Source organism: Lutra lutra, chromosome X, assembly GCF_902655055.1.
Source record: "Lutra lutra chromosome X, mLutLut1.2, whole genome shotgun sequence".
NCBI classification, from domain to species: domain Eukaryota; kingdom Metazoa; phylum Chordata; class Mammalia; order Carnivora; family Mustelidae; genus Lutra; species Lutra lutra.
Genome location: NC_062296.1, coordinates 4309885 through 4334396, shown reverse-complemented (window position 1 = coordinate 4334396; position 24512 = coordinate 4309885). Strand labels below are relative to the sequence as shown.

Sequence of the window (24512 nt, the reverse complement as noted above, 5' to 3'; positions counted from 1 at the left end):
GTACTTCTATGCTTCGTTTCAACTTGATTTTGTATATTTTGTGAGTAAGTGTCAGTATTCACTTATTTTTCGGTATGGTTATCAAAATGTTCCAGCATCATTGGTGGAAAAGACTATCCTTTTCCCGTTTAATTACCTTGGTACATTTGTTGGAAATCAATTGACTGTTGCTAGGACCTTCAAAGATGGGTCTAATCCTGCAGCCGGTCTTTGGCAATTCCTTGGGACATTTTTCTAACTATTGTGGCAAACTGCCGATATCACACTGAGGCATTTTTAGTAAGCCTGGAAATTGGATAATGGACGTAACTCCAACTTTTTTTGCCCTCTTCAAGGTTGTTTTGGCCATTCTTGGTCCTTCGCCTTTCCATATAAATTTTGGAATCGTCCTGTCAGTTTCTGCAACAAAGCCCATTGGGATTTGATAGACCTGGCATTGGATCTCTAGATCAGTACTACCATCATAACAATATCGAGTCTTCTGATCCTTGAACAAAATATATATTTCATGTATTTAGGTTTTCTTTAATTCCTCTCAGTAGTGTTTTACAGTTTTCCATGCATGGTTCTTGTATACATTTTGTTAAATGTATCCCTAAAGATTTCATTTTTTATATTATGCAAATGATTTTTTAACACTTTCATGTCCATTTGTTCGTTGCTGGCAGTACAAATATCATTTATTTTAATGTTGACCTGCATATCCTATAACCTTCCTAAATTTACTTAGCAGTTCTAATAATTCTTCTATAGTATTCTTGGGATTTTTTGCATACGTGCCCATATTGTCTGCAAATACGACTTTACTTCTTCCAATATATTACGACTTTTATTTCTTACCTTATTAGACTTGCTAGGATTAGACTTGTTACCTTATTAAAAACTTGCTAGGATCTCTAAGAGCTATGGAATGCAAGCAATAAGAGCAACCGCCCTTGCCTTGTTCCCACACTTGGGATGGAAAGCATTCCATCTTTCATCATTAAGTATGATGTTAGCTGTAGGTTTTTCATAGGTGCTCTTGACTATTCCTAGTTTGCTGAGGGTTTTTTTTTTTTTTTTTTGAAATCATGATTAGATGTTGCATTATGTTTGTGGAAACCATGTCTCAGATATAATCTTTAGGAAGATAGTGTACGTCATGAATAGCCTGGTCGACTCGACATAATCACCAGATTATTCTCCATTACTAACCACTACTATCTAGCTTTTCCTCCTGGTGTTGGTAACAGAATTTCCTTCTGGAGCATGGGAACTTTTTTTTTTAATTCGTCTACGGAGCAGCATATATTGCTCCTTCAAAAGCCATGGAAATTCTCCGTCAGATGCGTTGATGTCATTGTTCTAGTGCTGGTATTTCTTCATCTTCTCTTTGCTATCCTTCTCACACTCATTTTGGCTTCTCTTTAGCTCCTTGCCTTTTTTATTTCTGCCTATTTCCTTAGGTTATTTTCTTACATCTATGAAAACCTGCCCCCTGCTAATAATAGTGCCACGTTTCAGAAGTGTACGTGTGTTCATGCATTCGGGCCTTCACCTTCTTGTACAGAGTGGGTGAATGACCACTGTATTTATGACTGATTGCCCTACTCAGGGTCACTGCTTGTCATTCTCTTTCCGAGTCTCTCAGGCATCTAATGAAGCCAATCTTTGGAGATCCCTTTGGACACTCCTCTTAACTATTACGGCAAATTGCCTGTTCGGCAGGCTAGCTAGTCCTGTTGCTGATCTCTGCTAATCTTCAAGGTCAACCTGCTCTTATAAATTAGGACTAATAAAGATGTATCATGCATAGCATTTGCAACAGTTGGCCACGTTGAAAAACCTCACTTGTGCTTTTTCCTTCTGGCCCATGTAGAGAAGGGGCCGGAAACTCCAGACTATCCAGCCCATTTCTGGAACTCTTTGGAATTGCCTTCTGGCAATTTAAAAGATATCCTTGGTTGTGTCAAATCTTTGAGTGAGGACTGGGCACTTGGCTTCAGGCCAAAATAATTTTGAGGCTCATCTGTTAAACAGGGCGGGCACCCATGCTGTGGGAAGCATTACTTTTCATTAAAGAACTGAGATACGGTAAAATTCATGAGACAATGTCTTATGTCGCTCTAAACTCTAAAAGCAGTTCAAGAGAAGAACTGGAAGGATACTGTGAATAGTGCTGGGGCGTCTGGGTGACTCAGTCAGTTAAGCGTCTCTGCCTTCGGCTCCGGTCATGATCTCGGGATCCTGGGATCAAATCCTGAGTCGAGTCCTGCACCAGGCTCCCTGCTCAGCAGGCAGTGTGCTTCTCCCTCTGCCCCCCACCCCACTCATGCTCTCTCGCATGTGCTCTCTCAAATAAATAAATAAAATCTTGTAAAAAAAAAAAAACTTGGAATAGTGGCAGTGTTACTGGAATAAGGGCATACCAGCAAAAGCGACTGCTTTGAAGAACTCCAGCTACATATGCCCTCATAGGCATTTTAACGACGCCTCCTTGCATCACAGTTGTACTTCTTGGGGTCTTTATTTGATTTTTGTCCACTAATAATGAAGTTTTTCCATCTTTCTGATATACTCTGAAAACACTGTTCCATGATACAAAGTGCTATCGAAGTGGGCAGCCAAGAAGGAAGGTACTGGTTCAGTGCCTCCCAAACATGTGCGTGGGGGAGGAGGCACTGTTTCTTTACTCTTCTGTAAAATGGAGGCTAGAGTTCCTATTTGTGACCATCCGATTTTCTCACATAGAGATGGAAATCCAAGAAAACCTTTGTATCTAGCTGTGAAAGCATGAGGCATTCCTCACTTGACTGTCCACTAGAGAACCAGAGCCACCAATATCCGTTAGTGGGCAAGAGGGCCAGACTGACTGGGTTTGAATTCTAACTTTGACAGTTCTTAGTGGACACGTTCTTTAACCTTCCTGTTCCCTGGGGTTGGGTGTTTTGATATGAAGATAGTAATAGTAGGGTTGTAAGGTTGTTGGGGGGGATTGAATGAGGTCATTTGTGCTTAGAACAGTGCCTGGCACAGAGTAGGGGGTCAGTAAATGGAAGCTGTGATCATTATCTACGAGCGGACGTTCTACCTTGCTTTTTAACTGTGCAGTGCCACCTGTATGATTGGCTTTATTACTCTTTAGTTTCTATATATTCATTGTCTTTATTGCTATTTTACTTATATTTAATCATCTCCCCAACTCCTGTGCTAGCTCCTTGCAGATCTTTGTTTCTTCTTAGAACTTCCTGCTGTGCCCCAGAGTAGTTGCCCAGTATGTAATTATCAACTGATTTTGGACCTCTTTGGAAGTAATGACATACGCAGAGCAAGGAGTGTCTCAGAAATAGTGGGCTTGGTGTCATTTCATTATTTCTTCTCAGAAGCTGTATTAATATTTTAGTGCTGGTTAATTTAATGGGTATTTAGTGAGTCCTTATAGATGGACTGACAGACTAAATTGTTCTGAATGTAGCCATATGTTGATGTGACTGTATTGTAGATTGTTAATTTCTCTAGTTAATTTCTTGCCTGTTAGAGGTTGGATTGCATCCCCCAAAAAGATATGTTGCTAGACCTAGCCCCCAGTACCTTGTAATGGGATTTATTTTAAAATAAGGTCTTTATAGGTATAACTAGTTGAGATCCTACTGGAGTTGGGTGGGCCCTTCATCCGATAGGACTGATGTCCTTATAAGAAAGAAGGAGACCATGTGAAGCACAGACATATGGGGACAGCTCTGTGTGACAGAGATTGGAGTGATGTAGCTATAGGCCAAGGAATGCCAAGGACTGCCGACCACCACCAGAAGCTAGGAAGAAGCAAGGAAGGATCCTCCCCTAGTGCCTTCAGAGGAGCATAGCCCTGCACAGACCTTCATTTCAGACTCAGCCTCCAAAACTCGAGAGAAGAAATTTCTCTTGTAAGCCGTCTGGTTTGTGGTTCTTTGTCAGAGTAGCCCCAGGAGTTAAACCTGTTAATTTGCCTTTTCCCCCCTTGCTGCTCGGATCAGAGCATTGATAACTCCAAGATTTCATCTCAAATGGTCGGTTTGCCTATATTTTCATCCATTAGTCATCTTCTCTATATAATTAAAAAATATATTTACAGCAAATCAGACAAAGGTATTGGGAAATCTGATATAAAAATACAATTGCAGTTCTCCTACAACTGTGCCGGAAGTGGGAGACATAAAATTTATAAGATGTTTGTAGCAGAACGGTTTGTAATAGGGAAACCTGGAACCAGTTCGGAAGACAGTGTATAGCAACGGACTTGTATGCAGCGGTGAAAATATGGGGCACACAGCTCCGCACGGCTGCATGATGTGGCTCTCCTGACCGTGCCGTGCAAGCAAAGCAACGGGCAGAAGAATGTGGAATGATTCCATTTATGCGTAAAAGGCTGAAAGCAACATCATTTAGGGATATTTACATTGATGAAGAATGACACAGATGTGCAAAGGAGTTAAAAACACACATATCAGCCCTAGGGAGGGAGGTCGGCATACCTTTAATAGCTGAAGACTAACATCTCCAAAGTCACGAAAGTTTGTGCGGGTGATACTGCCTTCATGGATTCATAGACCGAGTGCCCAGGCTGCTGCATGCTGGTGCCACAAGGGGAAACAACCCTTACTCTGGGGAAGCGCAGATCGAACGGTACAAGTCATTTAGTGGATAAGTACAGTATAGCCTGAGAAGTGAAATATTAGAAATCTGGACGGTATACAGAGAAGCAAGGTGTGTTTGTGTGTACGTGCCCGCAGGGAAGTCAGGGAAAGCTTCCTGTGTCTTGAAGCTGGTACTTAAGGACCTAGTACCAGCAAAGCCACTGCTCCTCCTCTGATCAAAAGTGCCTGGAGGAATTGTTCTGAGTGGAAGGTTAGCATCTCTGGCCTTTCATCCTCTCCCGTTTTTTCTAGAACCTGCACATCTGCTCTTTAGTTCCTTTCTCTTCCTCCCCCTTCACCACTGATCCCAGCTGGAGGAATCTTTGTCAGGAGTGCCAATCCGAGAAGGTCCTTGGAGAGTAAGATGAGCTGGACCGGCACCTTCGCAACTACTGTGGTTGGGACTGTTTCCATACGTTTACTCTTGACTTTCAACTACGGTCTTAACATTTACTTGAGAAGGGACTTTTCACTCACTAATTGAAAATGGACCTTTCTGCAGTAGTTTCTCACAGGGAAGAATAGTTCAGCACAATGAAGTTGTATCACGCAGCACATTAGCTGGGCTCATGAGTTCTGAAATTGGCAGGTGGACAGGGAACTTGATCTTGTTCCTATTTTAAAACTTTGTTTACTGGTGGGTATTTGACAGTTACAAAATCCATTGGTGGATTTAATGATTTGTTTAAATGTATGCGATATCACTAGGTAGCCTTTTTACATTAAAAAAGTTAACCTGCTGGTAGTCGACTTTTCTAAGAGTTTATGTAGCATAACGATTTCAATTCAGGAAGCGTTTTGAAAGTTACCTTGTTCCATGGCCACAGCTCATGCTGCTGAAGCCAGTCAGCTGTCTTGAAGATGTGCCATTTGTCATGAGGGGAACCAAGGAATAGGGCGAGTGGATCAGTTCAAATCCATCACTAACCACTGGAAAAAATGATTCAGAAAGCATTCTACATTGGGTCTGAATTGTATTGCTTTTAGCCAGAGGTCTTTGCAACATTTAAAGAAGTAGAAATAAGTGTATTGTGATCTTTAAGGTGAATAGTAGGAGTGCCTGGGTGGCTCAGTTGGTTAAGTGTCTGACTCTTGATTGCGGCTCAGGTCGTGATCTCAGGGTGGTGAGATCGAGCCCCGAGGTGAGCCCCCTTTCGGGCTCAGTGCAGAGTCCGCTTGTCCTTCTTCCTGCCCCTCCTCCCTTCTCCCTGTTCACGCTCTATTGCTCTGTCTCTCAAATAAATTTTTTTAAATAAAATGAATAGTAAATATCAAACTGGTACAAAGGGTGAGTTTCTAAATGAAATACTATTTAACATTTTATAATTTCCAAAGAAGAATCCTCAAATGAAGACACTTTAGCCCTGAGATTTGCTGTGGCTGAGACTGAGGAGCTGTGAGGCAAGCGGGTAGCTTGTGTCTGTTTGAACAATAAACCACCTGGCTTGGCGGGCGGGTACTGTTCTGGGATAAACAGAGATTTACTCTGAGAAACCTCTAGCATGTTTCTAGATCCTTGAGCCAAAATAGAATGTAATGAGGGGAGGTCCTCGTGTTAGGGATCTTGTGGAAAGTTTCCCTGGGCTAGGAGTCGAGTGTTCTGCTTTTCTATATTTTTAATGGAAATTGGCATGCTTTGAAGATGAACTAATTTAAGGCTATTCAGAGCCTTGCCAAGATCAGGTGGATCATTTTAGAAAGCTGTATGCAGAGTGGTTAGGCAGTGTCAGACATCATATATTTTATGGAAAATGCCGCCAAGTATATTAGCACCAGTTTGAGGAATCACTTCGAGTTCATCAGACATCTCTTGGAGGACGAGGACTCTTGGTATCTGAGTTGCCTCCATGTCACTGTCTGCTGTGGTGGTATCATGCCCATTTCACAGACCAGGAACTGTCGTTTGTCCAACGGTACATAACTGTTACTGATCAAGGGACAGTGTTGGGGTTTGAAACACACACTGGTCTGAATACAGAATCCTTTTCTTTTTTCTACCATATTACCCAGTTTGGCAGCTGGTCATAGTGCACTTTTATAAGGTATAAGCTACGGATGGGGGGGTGGCTAACAGCTTATATTTTAGTTTAAAAAGACACTATTGTTACTTAGTTTGGGCAGAGAAAGCTCATTTGGAAATCATGTATTTTAATAGTTTAAGGCAGAGGGTGACAGCCTGTGTTTGTAAATAAAATCTTACTGGAATACAGGCACACCCCTTCATTTCCATATTGCCTTTTACTGTTTGACTTATTTATTTTCTTAGTAAGCTCAACACCCCACATGGGGCTTGAACTCACACCCCTGAGATCAGGAGCCACATGCGCTACTGACTGAGCCAGTCAGGCGACCCTGCCGTTTGCTCTTTTAATGCTATGACACAGAGTTCAGGAGCTGTAACAGAGTCCATATGGCCCACAAAGCCTAAAATTGTTACTATCTGTCCCTTCACAGAAAAAGTTTGCCAACCTCTGTGCAAAGGAAGATGTATAAAAGTGAAGTAAGCTCCTCGTTTTACAGAGCGTCGTTTGTTTTCATGTGGTTTGAGCACATACGGAACTTGAATTGATCATGTACCCAGTCTCAAAATTGCTGATATATGAACATTCCTCTTCCGTGCAGAGTGGTTTCTCAAGGCATCCTTTTCATTTTCTTGCCTCCTACGTGGTCTGTAGTCAAAGCGACTGTAATGCAAAAATCAGAATAAGTTAATTTAGTAAATTCTGTGTGTATGGGCACTCGAAGTACCTAAGGGAACTCTCGAGTACTTCTCATTGGGGGTGACACTCCCCCTAGAGGCCAAATTGGAAATGGGGGTGCTTTTATTTTTAGTATAATGTATTGAAAAAACACATTATTTAAAAAAAATTTTAGGGGTGCCTGGGTGGCTCAGTTGGTTGAGCTTCCAACTCTTGGTTTCAGCTCAGGTCATGATCTCAGGGTCTTGGGATTGAGCCCCGAGTCTGCTTGTCTCCCTCTCTCTGCCCTTCCCCTGCTCACACGCACACCCACTCTCTCTTTCCCTCTCAAACAGATAAATCAATCTTTAAAAAATAAATTTTTGAGGGGCGCCTGGGTGGCTCAGTGGGTTAAGCCGCTGCCTTCGGCTCAGGTCATGATCTCAGGGTCCTGGGATCGAGCCCCGCATCGGGCTCTCTGCTCAGCGGGGAGCCTGCTTCCTCCTCTCTCTCTACCTGTCTCTCTGCCTGCTTGTGATCTCTCTCTGTCAAATGAATAAATAAAATCTTTAAAAAAATTTTTTGAAAAGAAAAATGCATTATTTTATTATAAATCACTGTCTTTTTGTTTCTCCTTTATACTGGAATTTAGGAACTATATTGATGATTTTTTGAAATTGTGTTTAGGTTGATAATATCTATGACTTTTGTTTCAGGCTAGCAAAGGGGGTTTATAGGACTTTGCTTTAATAACCAAGGGGGCATTGGGTCTCGTGGTATTGAACGGCACTGTGCTAAGTTTGTGGCTTTTTTTTTTTTTTCAAAAGCAGACTTCCAAGTAAAGACGGTGCCTTCAGAAACATTTGTAACTCTGGACCCAGAGGCTGCTAAGCACGGCCTTTGCTCACTGGCAGGTTTCAGAAGTGGGCTTTCAGACTGGGTAGCTTTCCACAGCTTTCAAGGGAGCCTCTAGATAAAGACTATCTTTAAACTTCATTTACATGTCAGGGGCACCTGGGTGGCTCAGTGGGTTAAAGCCTCTGCCTTCGGCTCGGGTTCATGATCCCAGGGTCCTGGGATCAAGCCCCGCATCGGGCTCTCTGCTTGGTGGGGAGCCTTCTTCCCTCTCTCTCTGCCTGCCTCTCTGCCTGTTTGTGATCTCTATCTGTCAAATAAATAAAAAAAAAATCTTTAAAAAAAACACTTCATTTGCATGTCAACACAGAGTAAGAAAGCACACTGAGTCAAATCCAAACGGAAGGGCTGCTTTTGTCACTGTTTATACCTGGAAAGTTGGCAAAGACCGCTAATTGAAGGCCCTTGGTCTCCAATGAGGTGACCATGCAAACTCGAGCTTCTCCTGGAGTTTAGATTTTGTTTACAAAGGCCCTATGGGGTGGACGTCAAAACTCTATTTGTTTTTAGAAAACTGTTTTCTGATTCTACTCTTTCTAGATTTCTGTAATAAGAGCAAATATGGTCCATGTTTGTTTGAAAGTGTCTGTAGTTATGTTTGCTGCAGGTGTTTTCTAGAATTCCGTTTCTCATATGCAACAGATTGGAGACTAGGTTCTTAGTCTGGAAGCCGGGTGTGGTGGAAGAGGTTTCTGTACTTGAGTTTGGAAGGTCTGTTTCCCGGGAAAAGTCTGTTATGGGGACCAGTAGCACTCCAGTAGTTTGTGGTGCAAATTGCTGCAAAGCAACTCAGTTAATGGGGCCGCCCTGCTGCCCAGAGCCACCCTGCCCCAAGTGTCTTGATTAGCTAAGGATTTGTTCTACCATTTTCTTAGGCTTGCATGAATTTCTGGCTCACGTGAAATATTGGGTGAACAATGGTTTGGTTCTTTGGCCAACTCTTTATTGCCCAGTCCATTTATTCATGGAACCCCTCCTTAAAGTACCTGTTGGGTGCCAGGCTCCACCATGGGTGCTGTAACTGCAGCGGTGCGGACAACCAACCGGAATCCCCACCTGCTGGGGGCAGGCAGGCAGTATGAGCGCATTATCTGCAAGGTGGTAAGCGCTAGGGAGAAGAGACAGACAGAGAGAGGCAGAGAAAGAAGGGTGGGGGGTGGGAGACAGACGGAGGGGGGAAGAGAGCTGAGGACAGCATAGGAGGGGCAAAGAGAGTGACACCAGGAGACCTTTGAGTTCAGCTGTCTCCAATGTGAAGAGAGATCCAATTAAGGCTCTGTGGTGACTTTCACATTTGATTTATTCAATCATGCCACCTTTTTGTAGCTTTCTTTGAAGGAGTTCGGGGCCCCCAATGATTGTTTGCCTAGATGGGTTGAGTTTTCTTAACTACTCCTTAGTCTAAAACTCCTTTTCTGCTGGCATTGGCACCAGTCACATCCAGCGTGCTTTCTTCAAAATAGAGACACTTGGAAGCACTTTTCCCTAGGTGGAAAGGACACTCCACTGTTAGTACAGAGGCCCAGGCTAGAGCTGACCCTACCGTTGACTGGCACCGGGCCTTTTCACGCATCCTCTGGCTCATCTGGTCATCTTCTCTGTCACAGAGGGAGGATTGGGCTGTAAGCATGACAGAAGTTTTATTCAGGATCAAAAATGAGAGATGTCTACCTTCGGTTAGATTCCTGCAACATTGTGTGTGTGTGTGTGTGTGTGTGTGTGTAGATAGAGATACAGGAATTAAGTTTCAATTTCATTTTAAAACCAGGGTAGCTTCAATTCAATGTTTTTTAAATAAGAAGGATGAAAACTCGATCTTTAGGGATCTTGAGCAAAATGTAATCAAAAAGGGTATTTTCATGTACTTTTTAAAGAGAAGCTTTATAACTAGGTCACCACCGGCCATGCACTATCCCTGTGCTAGTTAACTTTCTACCTAGTATTTATAGGGTCAGGACTAATTTGTAGAATAATTTGTTACGATGTCAGCATTCAATAAATATCCTTCCATAATTGAGAAAATGCGAATAGTTTTTTAATATATGTACCATAGCAACCCTGTTGTGAGCCCATCCTATGTATTAGTTTATACATTTGCCCATCTGTGCTGCAAAAACACGGAGACAGTAGCAGCCAAAGGCCTGAACGGCAGGAGGGTGGGTCATCCACCTAAGGCCGCATAGTGAGGCGCGGAGCGAGGATTTGAATGGAGTTGACCCTGACATCCGCGCTCTCCATCATTATGCCCTCCCAGCTTCTGTGCCTCTCAGGGATCAGTTGGAACGGTTTGACAGAGAGGTTCACCTATAACATTTTAAAGGGAGCCTCATGGAACCGACCCATGTTACTTGGACCCTTGGATTTCTCAGATTTGTGTTGATTCAACTTTTAATAGTAGCAGTGTCTGGTGTAACTCTAAAAAATCAGGACTTTACACCTATTACACTTGAGCCTTGAACAACACGGGGGTTGGGGCATCAGCCCCCATGTAGTTGAAAATGCACATGTAAGCATGTTAACATTTGACTAGCACATATCTTGTCTGTTGTCTATGTTCCGTACTCTTACAATAAAAGTGAGCTAGAGAAAACGCTACTAAGGGGGTCATAAGAGAAAATACACTTGCAGTACTCTACTATAAAAAAAATCTATTTGTAAGTGGGCCCACACAGTTCAAGCCAGTGTTGTTTAAGGGTGAACTATATATGATTCCTTATATAAATGTCCAGAATGGGCAAATCTGTAGAGATAGAAGGCCAATTTGTGGTCACTTAGGGGCAGGGAGAACGGGGAGTGCTCCGTGACTAATGGGTACGGAGTTTGTCTCTGGGGTGCTGAGAACTTTCTACAGCTGAGAGTGGTGATGGCCACACAACGCTGGGTATACTGAACACCATTAAATTGTCCCTTGGAAAGGGTGACTTGTGTAGCTAGTTGTATCTTGTTCAGTAGTTAGAAATAAGGGGGATGTGAGGACTTTCCTCTGTTGTATTTAGTTCATTTTAAAGTCTTTATTTTCTTTTAAAGGTTGTATTTATTTATGTGAGAATGAGAGACTTCTAAACATGAACAGGAAAGTGAAGACTGGATTGACTGTATAACCCAGCATTTTAAATTTCTTATATTGACTCGACAGTAGTAATTTAATGTTATTTGAAGACATTGACTTATTATTATTAAAACGTTTTAAATACTATGGTGTCTGATTATTAAAAAGTAATTTCATATCTGTTACTGAAGAAAATCCCCCAAGTGTATAATCTTGTTTAGTGCATAGACTAATTTCAGGGCAGAAACATCTGACTTGCTCCCACTAGTCTGTCTCATCCATTCTGCTGTCTCTGAGAATAATGAGTTATTTCGCTTGGATGTGAACTTGAAGGTCTTTCAAAGGTATTTTTTTTCTGAGCTTTGATCTGAATTTCACTAATTCTCAAATTATTCATTAATCTTTCTAAGAAGTTATTTTTAATTTTAGGTTGTGCTATCTCTTAATAGTTGCAGGTTTGAGTTTATAAAGAAACATTTTATTTTGCCATAATTTAAAATTTTAAGCCTCAGGGTTGTGCCCTAGGTCCATTGTTTTAGGATTTGGTGAACCAGTGTACAAGGTTACCCCATTATGATGTTTCACAGTATCGTGTGTCTTGTATATAATCATTCGTTGACCAAATAGTTACGAGTGCCAGCTGTGTGCCAGGATGCAGCCATGACCCAGATGGATGCCCAAGCTTGTCCTTGGTGAGCTGAACTCTGCTGGGGGATGCCTGGCAGTCCTAATCTTGTAAGATTGTCCTTACATTGCCACTCTTGCCTCGTTATCCTGCTGGTCACCCTTACCTGCATCTTTGTCACCTCTCTTGGGCCTTACTTCTGGACAGTGACCGGCACTGTGCAGCTTTCAGATCACTAGGTTTTGTGCAAACGTGTGTTAATATTCATCATGCCAGATTTTGCGTGGTTGCTTTTCTGATGAACCTGACGAAAAGATCAATAAATGTCCATAGTCACCTAGTTACTGCGGTTCACCTCCTAGTGACTTCATGTGGGTCTCTTTGTGTCATTAACTTTGAAAAATAAAATAACTAAAGCATCAGTTAGTTTTCTGTTGTTGCAATAGTCTTCACACGTCTAAATCCCTGTATTAAAATATCGTGTATGTTCTGAATACGATGCTTTCGTTTATGCCTGCATTGTGATGAATATGCATTATTTAAATGAAGGATAAAGTTTCCCTGGAAAATACTGATCAAATCAAATCTTGCTAATTTGATTTCTGTCAAGTCCATGCCACTTTAAATTACCTCAATTTGGAGAAGACTGAATTCTTAGAGGCGAAAAGAGTGTGAGTTCAATTGTCTACCCTTTTTGCTAATCTGCTTGGCTGCTTCTAAGTTATCTTTAAAAATTAAGGAGTGGGGAAATTTGAAGCCTGGTGCACAATTACTAAGCAGTACATTTTTGGAGGTGACAGTTTGACCTCTACAGATAACCATTCTGGGAATGTGCATAGTGTCTCCCACTGAGCTCCCCCAAGTACACTTAGCTGCCATTTCCTGTTCTCGCCAGGTTCCCAGCACCTTTGCTGGAACTCTTTCATGTGACCTGTGCTGTGTGCTGTGGTTAGTCCCTTGTGTGTCTCGTTCCCACTGGAGACTACTATGGAAATGGGGGCTGTCGAGTGGAGTACTGTTTGTTCTCACTTGCAGTATTTAAATCTCAGATGCCACTTTGTTGGAAATTGCATACAAATTCCACTGATACTGAATGTTGTCTTTTTTTTTTTTTTTGCTAGAGTTTCCAATATGGCTTCTGCACCAACTTCTAAATATAATTCACACTCCTTGGAGAATGAGTCTATTAAGAGGGTAAGTTTTCGGATTTAATTTGTACCCCTTTCTCTGCATTTCTCTTCTCATAGTTGCTTGTTAGGTGGTCATTTCGGTCTTATTGAATTATTAATTTCATTATTTACATAATGTACATTCTTCAGTATATGTGGTTTTCTTTATTATCCTACCTTGTTCCAGAAAAGACAAACTGCCATGTATGTGTTATGTAAGTTTTGCATTTGTAAATCCTTTCATGTAACTTCATTTTTGAGAACCTCTGTTTTGTGGACTGCTGCCCGACATTATATTTAAGATACTAGGCAATCTCTGGGCCTTGAAAGCTTTCTGAAGGAGATATTGGAAGGCCAAGGCCCACTGAGCAGTTTCTCATACCTTCCCAAATATTGGCCTTATGTTCTACTTATGGTGATAAAATAGTTGTGTGAGCGAAATGAGTACAGCGTTAAGAAAAAATTGTTCAAGGTATGGAGGAGAAAATTGTGTAATTAGAGGGCGATTTTGAAACATATATTGAAAGGAAGGGGTGAATTTAAAATAAGCTTTATTCATGACCCTTTGAAGCCTTGGATACATTTACCAATTATCTACCAGGAAGGTTCATTTACACTCCCACCAGCAGTGCACAGGGATGCCTAAACCATCAGAAGGGAGCCAGCTAGTGTCTTTTAATTTGTAGCTCCCTGAGTACTAATGAGGGTGGCCTTTTTTTAAAAAAAATAGTGTTTATTGTCCTTTTGTATTTCTTTTTTGAAGTGGCTGTTCATGTCCTTTGCCTGTTTGCTTTTTGGGGTGTTTGAGAGGATGCTTTTCTATTGATTCCTAAGTGTTTTTTACATATTATGATAATCAACTCTTTATAGTAGGCATTACAGGTCTTTTTCCTAGCTTATCATTGGCCTTTTAATTATATTTGTGGCATTTTGATTTTGAAACACAGAGGTTTAACTTTTTTATGTGATCATATCTATCAGTGTTTCCTATTTCATGTTTTCGGCTTTGGGTGTCATGTTTACAACCTTTTTCATCCCCAAGATTTTCTAAGTTTTTATTGTAATAGTATTGTTATGCTCAAGGATCAGTTCTAAACACAAGAGTTACTTCATGAAGGTAATTGTAAGTCCTTGTGGAATGTGACTCTAATATAAAATATATCCTGTGTTAATCCCATGTTCTCCTGTGTTAATCAAACACCTGTTTCCCCAATTTTGTGGTTGAATTGTACCTAATTCTCCGGACCCCGAACTGTGGTCCTTAAAAGGTACAGTGAGTACCTTTGACAGCTTTTATCTTAGTTAAATACATAGTCACAGTTCTCTTATTGCATAATACTTTACGTTTGCATAGCCCGTGATAATTCCCAAAAGTGTAATTGTGCATTTTGTTTCACTTAATATTCACAAAAACCCTCAGAGGGAAGTATCTACTAACTTTGCCCATGAAGTGATTGCCCTCCTAGTAAAAATGCTCGGCCGCCCTTTCCTCTTATATAGTGACCTATGTGAGGAAGGAGCTCAGTAAAATAAGAAACCTGATGTGTAAGAAATAATTTTCTGACATTATAGGAAGACTCTGTAATTACTGTTATTAAGTTAAGGCCCCCTTGAAATGAAGTTTTCATTTCTGCTCTTAACATAAGATGACTAAATATTTAATATGGAAAAAAAGCTGCTGAAGTATGCGAGTTTCTATAGAATATGCTTAATATTGACTTTTTATCACATTCCTGAACACTGTTCACTGTAAAGCGCCTAGAAGGGGTATTTAAAAATTAATACTGAAAAGTGTGCTAATGTTACTTACATTACAGACTAAAATGTAACACAGCTAATGAATATTGATGCTAAGTTGTACTTTTGGGTGGTTTGTTTTTTTTCTGTGCCACTTTTCTGTAATGGTAAATATCACTCTAATTTTTTTCTTTACAAGGGATATTTCTGATTGCTTGTGTTCCACATTGCTTAAAAATCTGGGCAAATGTAATGTCATTCTTTCTGATGTCCCTGTTTCATTTCCAGACTTCTAGGGATGGAGTTAATCGGGACCTCAGTGAGGCTGTTCCTCGACTTCCAGGAGAAACTCGTATCACTGGTAAGGGTCCTGTGAAGTTAGGATTTGCATAACTTGATGAGAACCCCAGCAGGAACAGGTGGCTTCAACCCCACTTTCTCTTTAGAACTCAAATTTAGGCACACAGGCGAGCTTTGTTTGAAAGTGGTAACATAAGGAGAACTCTCTGCATTAGTTTCTTGAGCAGAGTTCTTTGAAGAGTTTCACGCTGTCCAGGGTACTGATACTTTTCCCTCTGTGCCCAAGACTGAGAATTACTTGCGGGGGGGGAGTGGATTCTGTCTCAAATGTCCATCATTGGAGGTCTAAGCTCTCATGGTTTGAGGTTATAAGAACAAAATAACATTAAGGTTTTCCAACCTAGGATGTGTGCCTTAAAATGATCAACATGAAGACTTAACGTCTAAGTAGTCTTTTCTTTGTAATGTAGGAGACCACATTGGCTTAAGTAGCTTTCATTTGTCTGATAACTGGAGTTAGTAATATTGAGGCAGTATTTCAATTGTTGGCTTATTTTTTCATGATAAATTCACCCTAAGAGGAAGGGATCTACTTTGGAAGGACCAGATCATTCTGACTTAAGGATACTGAAGGATCTGGCAGCTTCTAAGCCAAATGCTGATGTTGTGGGCATTCACATTTTATATTAGGGTCAACACCCTTGCCTCAGATTAGCACGTATTGGGTGGTGATACAGTTGCCATCGTTTCAAGGAGCCTTTTGGTGTGTTCACTGAAGTTTGGATCGTTTAGCTTCAGTGGCTAAAACATGGTGTAAGACATGGTGCCTTTGTGAGTTAGTTAGCCATGCACCATGAGACACTCTTCCATGTCCACAGACTTGCACACAATGCTATTCTTGAAAACCAGTGGCATGCATCCATCCCGATTTCTGGATAAGAGCAAAGTGGATGGCTTACTTTGGGTGGCCTTCATATAGGAAATTTTGGTGCTCTGCCTCAGTTCAAAAGCTTAACTGAGGTAGTCCTGTATTGAATTTGCATGAAGTCGCCTTACTGGGTATTTTTCATTTCACACCCGAGGAGAATGGGATTTCAAAATTGTTAAGAAGAATTAAAAGCTGTTAACACATTCAAGGACATCCTTGAAAGATAACAGAAAGATCTTTTTATGATAATAAATTAAGTCTCCTGATTTAGTCTCTCCTTATGTTTGAGTCTACTAAAGATGTACTATGCTCTTGGCCATCTGTTTTCTATCCCTTAAATGATCAAAATGAATCCAGCTAAAAACTCTTCTCTGGACTATTAGAAAGAATAGAGTGTAGGAATATTTCTACCACTGACATTCGTTTATTTAAAACATCGTGATGTTTGCGCGATTAGAGGTTGGCCATCCTCAAACCCAATCTGGTGGTTAGTCCACGAGACTGTCCTGCCCGAAAGGCCGTCCTCTGGTTGAATAGCTCCTTAGTTACCTGTGCAACCACTGGGGGTCGAGGCAGCAGCCCCGCCTTCAATTCTGGTCTCCAGCTGCTACCACCTTGCCCCCAGTGGTGCCAGCATTTTGGTCAAGCTCAGGGAAGCAGTGCCTGTGAGTCCACCTGACCTGGCACAGTAACATAGAAACATAGTGCCCGCTTTTTGACCTTTCCAGGGATCTTTTTTTTACTGTAGTTATTCTTAGCCACATAGTTGATATTAAATGAGTGCCATTTGTTGTGTATCTTGGTATATATTTCCATTATTTTAGGGTACTTTTTTTATCTTAATAGACAAAGAAGTTATTTACATATGTCCTTTCAATGGCCCCATTAAGGGAAGAGTTTACATCACAAATTATCGTCTTTATTTAAGAAGTTTGGAAACGGTAAGTAGAATCTAAGACCATAAAGATGACCCTAACTGTTAAAGATAATGCTAAACTGTGTCTCTTCTCCCTGGCAGCATTGCCTGTGGATCAGATTAACATGGGGGATGTATTCGCTTCTTGGCTCTTAATTTTTGGCTTACGCAGAGCTCATTCATCACTAACACCTGCATACATAGGAATAGTGTGGATTTTAAAAGTAAGAAGTTTCCATCCTCAGAACACTGGGGAGGGGTTGGTAACTGGACCTGTTCACTAGTTGGGAGGAGTTAGTAGAGAATAGTGGTTCTTTATCAGAAGCTTAACAGACACTACAGATCCCCTAGGTGTTCCGTGTCCCAGCGTCCAGGCCTGTAGTCCAGGTACAGTTGAAAGTTTTAAGACTTCACAGAGGAGGATGCTGATGCCAATCCCTTGTTAAGGCCCATTGCTCCAGAACTTTCCAAGTGGTCACATAGTACTAGATAGAGGGTTAGCACTCGAATGCCTATGGGATGACTTAGTGCCGTTTCTACCTCTTCATTCGATGGCCATGAAATCTGTGCCTTAGCATTTCAAGGAACGTGCCACTGGTGGAACAGTGAGAGACGGAGACGAGGTGCTCCAGAGGGGAAGAGGCAAGTGAAGAGTTTCCGAGGCTGTTGCCGAAGGACCTGTGGCAGATAGAGGGGGTTGCCGTCGCCCGGGCCGGCCTGAAGTGGTGCCTGTACTTGGGGGATGCGCCGAGGAGGCATGGATAGGTCTAGGGTCTGTGGGAGAGTAGCCCAACAGCAGTTCATACACAGGCGATATAGACACTGTTGGGGGACTCCAGCGTGTGTGTCTTTGCTTTTACTCCATAATTTCTTCATGACTATGTTACTAACACCTTGTCTTGATTAAATTGAGGCATATGACTAAGAAACATGGGCCAAACGGTGGTGGTACATCTAGATGGAGTTACAGACTATGCTAACTGCAGGGTTGGGATTTGAAACTGTCTTAATGGACTAGGGTATCGGAGTGAACCTAATGGATGTAACATCTCGTGTAGCTAACATTTACTTTATACAGACCTGAACCCTATTCGATCCAGGAATTGGGCATGATCGATGACAAATATCCCTATAGACTCAGCTAACCAAAGTGTAATGTAATAGCCAGCAGAAGGAGACTGTAGTCCTGTCTCAAGTGTTGTGTGCAAATCCAGGTGCCATGTTTTAAGAGGGACATTGGCAAACCAGCGAGGGTTCAGACAGAGGGAACCAGGCTTGTGAAGGGGCTGCAGTATGAGCACTGATCAAAATAAGTTTCATCTGAAGAAAAGAAGACGGAAGGGAGGCACGACAGAGCTGCCTTGGAATGTATGGCTCCCAAGAGTCAAATTGGGACACATTGAGAGATTTTATGCTAATATATGCAAGAGTCATCCAAAATGAGAATTAAAGCAAGTGTTACAGTGCCTTTCCCCTCTGAGACTTTTGTTTTGTTGGCCAGCCACGCGTGCCCAGTACCATTTGATGCTGTCACTGATGATGAGCTGGGGAAATTTTTAAAACCATGGTGCCATAACAAGATTGTACGATCTCAACTATGTAACCCAGGCAAAACCGGTCTGTAGAAAAGAGGCCGGAAGGAAATAGCAGCACGTGTGTCAGTACTTGGGACATCTAGAGAGTGGACTCAGGCATGCTCTGTTTTCTCCCCTCCACTTGGAATGAGCACCTGGGACTTTGGTAATTAATTGGGGAAGCACATAGCAAGCTTTAGCTGGTTTTCATATGGCACTGTAGAAGGTGGGGATTAGCACCGAATGGGTACGTAAAAGGCCCATTAGACACCGACTACTAATTTGTTTCTTCTACTGTTTCACATAAACATTTTAACCCAATCGGCTATGACATTTAGTCCAAGTATAAGTCCAAGAGCAAGAAGCTAATGGCCATGTAAGTGGTCATGCAAACACCTTAAAACGTAGTCAACATAGTGTTTGTTAAAGTCCTAAATAAGAACATCAGTTGTGGATTCTGCTGCAAACTGTGTGTTTGACAAAGAGCTGTCCTCTTACTGGCATTTTGAAGCAGACACCTGTTCGTTTCAGGTAGGTAAACACTGCAGTGGGAGCGCGGTCTGACTGGGGAGTCCGCTGTCCCATTCGTCACGGTGTCAAGGGCAAGGTTTCCTGCCTGCCCCGTTCCCCAGGACAGTAGAAGCACAGTGGTTGTTTCCTTGGATTGTCAGTGTGGCCCTCCTTCATGGCCATCTCCCCCTCCACTCTGCCCTGCATGCTGCCTCCAACTTCTCCAGTCTAAAACTCCGTTGGCTCCCCATGGCCCAGAGAATGAAATCCATTGTCCCTCACGTGGCGTAAAAAGCCTCGTGACTTCTCTTGCTTCGATTCCCGCTGCTGCCGGTGCTGTTGTAAGACCACGACCTTCCCTTCTCCCAACATGCGAGGCCCCTCCTTGCCTCTGTACTGGTGCACCGTCTGAGCTGTGCTCCCCGTACGTGGAAGCCGCTGTTTGTCCTTCAGAACCCACCTGAGTGGCTACACCCTCTTCAAAGACTCTTCCAGCTTCCCTGGAAGGAGCCCTTCCCTCTCCGAGTCCGCAGAGCCTCTCCCCACACGCCTCTGGTAGTGCTCAGTGCCCGAGAGCTGCGCCCCTGCCCCGTTTTCCTTTCCATGTTCGTTTGTGTCTCCTGAGCACTTGTCTCCACCTCCAATTTGACATCTTGCACTGCTTCCTCTTGTTCCGTAGCTGTCTGAGGCCAGGAATGCTTGTCTGTCTGTGTTTGGCCTTTACTAATGCTGAGTCCTTTTGGTCCTCTGTGCCCGGCTAGCACAGAGCCCAGCAGATAGTAGGTGCTCGGTAAAAACGTATTCTGTGAGTGAACTCAGGAGGGGACAGGCTTCATTGCTGCGGCTCGATTGCCGTGCGGACCTCACTAAATTGTGGCATCTCAGATACCACCATTGCTTCTGGAGTTTGGAAATCTCATCGCCCCCCTTTGACCTTGAGGGGGCTCAGGAATTTGGCTTGGGGTCGATCTCCTGACCACCGTGGGGGCACTTTAGGCATGTAATACTCTGTAATCTGTAGACTACCAGGGGGAAGACGGCTTCAGCTTCCTTTCTAGGAAACACCTTGGGCTCAGTTGCTATGTGGGTGAGAAAGGCAAAGTAACCCTTTGTGCGTTCAGATGCTTATAACTTTATTCAGGAGCCTTCACCACGCAGCGCGGTGAACTAATGCCGAGCTCGGTGAACAACGACACAGAGGCGAGTAATTGGGGTATGATATGACAAAGCCTTTAGTGGTTGCATAACACTGCGAGGCTGTGAGGGAGACCGTGACTCACCGAGTGATGAGTCATAGCATGCTTTGGAGAGCAGGTGATATCTGAAGCAAGTCTTGAAGAATGGAAACAGGTTCCTTGACAAGAGGGGAGAGAGGGAGGAGCGTATCAGGTAGGGCGTTTCCCTCTCACTTGTGTGACAATGTGGAGAAGACCACATACTGTGGCAACAGTTGGGTGGTCTGTCGGAGCTGGGTGGAGGGGGCATGGGGTGGCAGGAGCTGAAACCTGAAGAAGAGCCGGCCCCAAGAGTCTCACAAGTCACAGGTCAGCAGCACAGAGCTTACGGGCAGAACCATGTGATGGATGTGGCTTTCTGGAAGGGACACCAGTTGCAGTGTGTCTGACGGAAAAGCTAGCTGCCCAGGTGGGCAGCCAGAGCTTCACACCGTTGTCATCACACCAGCAGAGAAGAGTGCAGAAGGTTCAGGAGCATGGGGTGGCCATTTGGAGGCGGGACTTGGAGGATGGACTTGAGTCTAGAATTATGCCTTTGAAATGGACCTCACGGGAGAAGGAACACGTCGGAGATGAGCCCCCGGAGATTCTTGGAAAATGTGGCCTTAATAGCTGTACAGCCACTGAGAAGAGATGTCTCCGAAGCATTTGGAAACGTGACTCCGAAGCTGGTGAAGTTGTTAGCACGTCTGTGTTGGTGAAAGCTGCATACATCCACACAATTACCTGAGAAGATGATGTGACAAGGAGATGCGCTCTGAGGGGCACGAACATTCTCCCGGGACGGGGCCGGGGTGGGGGAGCAGGAGATAATCTGAGCAAAGGCTTTGGTGGGTGTCGGTAGAAGAGGAGAGACTCAGAAAAGAAGGGGGCGGACCGCGGAAGGATAAAGAATGAGCAGAGGCCACAGAGGGTGGTCATTAGGTTGCTAGGAGCCCGGGTGGGAACCTGTTCTGTGGATGCGTCAGTCTGATCGGCCTCTCTCTCCTCCTTCCACCTTCCAGGCGGCTGCGCGCTTCTCTCTAGTCCTGCTCCTCCCCAGGGCTTCCTCCGCGCCCGGGGGCGGTGTCTTCTGTCAGGACAATGCTGCCTGCTGGCCGCCCTCCTTCCCATGCGCCCTCCCCCATCTGGCCACACTGACAGGCAGAGCCATCCCCTTGTCGCTCCTGGGCTTTCTTGGGTTTCGAGGGCTGCCTTTCTTCTGGCCCCTTTCTGGTCTTTTTTTTTTTTTTTTTTTTTTTTTTTTTAAAGATTCATATATTTTTGAGGGAGCAAGAGTGAGAGCCAGGGGTGGGGGTAGGAGGGAGACAGGGCACAGAGGGAGAGAATCCCCAAACAGACGCTGCACAGAGCAGGAGCCCAAGCAGGCGCAGGACTCGATCCCACGACCCACGAGATAAGGACCTGAGCTGAAACCGAGAGTCTGACGCTCAACCCACTGAGCCACCCAGGCGCCTCCCCGCTTTCTCATTTCTTACCGCCTGCTCAAGAGCCCTGGGCTTTTCACCTCCCACCCCAGATACATGGGCCAAGGCGGGAGTCTGGCTTTTTCTCCCTCCCCAGTACATTCCTCTGGTGTTCTCGCTTCGCGGGCTGGTGCTGCTTGGCCCCCAGTGGCCCTGGGATCCCTGCCCCTGTCCTCCTTTCTGCACAGCCTTCACATGTGCCCCCCCCCTCCAGTCCAAGGTCTTGTCCGGGCCATCACAGGGGCCACACATTGGCCTCCCTGCCCGCTGCTTCTCCCCACTCCCTTCTTTCTGGCTCCTGAAGTCGTCTTTTTTTTTTTTTTTTTTTAAGATTTTATTTATTTATTTGACAGAGAGAAATCACAAGTAAGCAGAGAGGCAGGCAGAGAGAGAGGAGGAAGCAGGCTCCCCGCTGAGCAGAAAGCCCGATGCGGGGCTCGAACCCAGGACCTGGGATCATGACCTGAGCTGAAGGCAGCGGCTTAACCCACTGAGCAACCCAGGTGCCCCTGAAGTCGTCTTTATAGTTGTGCCATCCCCGTGCTCAGAAGCTGTCCGTGGCTCCTTTCCTCCCTCAGCTCCTGGGCCTTAACCGGGGAGTAGGAGGTCCGGCACCTTCCCGCCTCTCCTGTGTGCCCACCCCACGCTCTGGCTCAGGTGCTCTACTCAGTGACCACTACTGAAGCCCTATGCTTTCTCCTCTGGACTTTCCTTCAGGCCATTTTTTTTTCCACCTAGAGCACACGTTTATCCCCACCCCGTTTGAAAAATTATTTTGAAATATTTAAGATAGGAATTTTATAAAGAAACCCCATCGCCCCTTTGCCCCAGAGACGCTCCCATCTGAAAGTGGGTATTTCTCGCTCGCGGTCACTCCACACAGCCTGAAACTAGAACGGGCTGTGGCAGATGTGTGGTAGCTAGCAGAGTGGATGGAGGCTTTTAGGCCTTCCAACTGAGTAATGCTGATGAGATGACAAACGTCAAATGACTTACCATCATTTTCTGATAGTAAGTCAGAAACAGTGTGTTCTTCCTGGATTCAATTCAAGGAGCGATGTCTCTAAAAGCTAGGAACATAATGATTGCATTTTTAAGGCAGAGTATCACCCAAAGATTCTTTAATACCGTTTAAGACCCTCTGTAAAGATGGCACACACATTCCTCTGTAGTTGGTAACGTATTTCTTCGAGGGACTAGAAAAATGAGGTCTGTTTACTTAGCCTTCCGACGGCTTACCAGTGTGCAGACAGGGCTTGGACAGGTGAAATGGATGGGTGGCTGTGTGTCAGTCAGACTCTGTCTCTCACTCGGTTCTGAAACGAGCTGGGAGCAGGTGCTGGGTGTCCGCCACCTCTAGCTGGACGTCTCACAGGTGGGGCGGTGCTTAGCTTCCGTGGTCGCTCTCACTGGCTGCAGCTCTGAGCCTTGAATGCCGCCCTCTCCTATGCGGCTTCAGAGGCAGATCTGTATTCTTTCCCAGGGGGAAGGCGCATCCAGTTCATTACAGGGATGACGGACAGCATTCCTGGAGGGTTTTTCTTTTCACGAAAACACAATGGAGATTTGTGAGATTTTGTCCTTTAAGTTCTTCAGACTCGTAGATCTCGCACCTCTTTTCCTTTCAAGGGGACGGAAATAACGCTAAAAAGACTGTAATAAAACATCCTCATGTGTCTGTAAGTGGGACTTCAGTGGGAACTTAGGGTCGGACTGTAGGTATTGTGTTAAGCTTCAATCTCGAGCCCTTACACTCCTTACACTGCCGCTGCAGAACGCGCGCTGTTTTCAGGGGGAAGCAATGTCCGCGGGCCCCTTGGGTTCCCTTGCCACTTGTTGCCGTGTGTCCTTCCCAGTCCGCTGCCCCCGAACTTGAGAGGCTGTGGGTGACTGGGCCCTGCTGTGCAAGTCACGTGGATTTAATGCATTAGTTCCCTCACAAGTGCAGGCTTTCAGGCCTCAGAGTCTCCCCCTCCTTGGGCAGTTCTTTTTCATCTCATGTTGACTTCTCCTTCCTTCCCCGACTGCCTCGCTGACCAACCCTCCATGTGCTGCAGCTGACCTCCTGTCTTGTTCTGCGGAGCAGTTAAAAGGCCTCGTCCCTGAGCTCCCAGAAACCGCCCTCCTCACTTCCTGCTGCTGTTTTCACCCATGTTCTCCTCCTCCTCTCATCTGAGAGGAGGGGCCCAGTTGCCTTTTTTCCAAACCAAATTCCCCTCCTTGAGCCTTTTCTCCTTTCGTCTTTTACTCTTAGAGCCTTCGGTCATTCCGTATCTTCCATTTGTGGTCTCAGCTAGTGGTGTGCACAGCAGACGCAGGCTGTCCCCCATGAAGCTTTCGTGCTGATGGGACCGACAGTGATCAGATAATCACACGGGGCATAACAACAAGTGCCGAGCGCGAGGAGCCCAGGACCGAGTAGTACTACCGAGTAGTACAGGAATGCAGCTGTTCGAGGAGCCTGGGAAATGGTTTTGAGAAAATGGTGTTTGACCTCTGGTCTGAAGAATGAATAGGAATGACCTAGATGGTTGCCAGGGGGTGGGGGGGGAGGACAAGCTGAGGGAATGGCTAGAGGCACTGAGACCAAGGGGAACAGGAATAGATGACCCTGGGGCTGGGTTGGGGGCAGGGAGGACAGCAAGGAATGAGCTGGGGGGGAGGTGGTCATGGAGGGGAGATGACCAAGGGCCTGTAGACCCTGTTAAGGATGGAAGTGTTTGGAGTTGAGCAGCAAGAAACTTTGGACATGATTTAA

General features: G+C 44.3%; 1 protein-coding gene across 6 annotated transcripts in view; it reads left to right on the top strand.

Moving 5' to 3' along the window:
- The window catches only part of MTM1 (myotubularin 1), a 92055-nt gene that overhangs the window by 9974 nt on the left and 57569 nt on the right, over positions 1–24512 (top strand). For 3 of the 6 annotated variants that reach the window (XM_047715844.1, XM_047715842.1, XM_047715843.1), the window contains exons 2-4: positions 13041–13113; positions 15114–15186; positions 16900–16994. In XM_047715844.1, coding sequence (XP_047571800.1) covers positions 13051–13113; positions 15114–15186; positions 16900–16994 — 231 coding nt within the window. In that variant the 5' untranslated portion in view covers positions 13041–13050. The remainder of the gene's footprint in view (positions 1–13040; positions 13114–15113; positions 15187–16899; positions 16995–24512) is intronic. The other 3 variants (XM_047715848.1, XM_047715845.1, XM_047715847.1) reach the window with 1 other exon arrangement.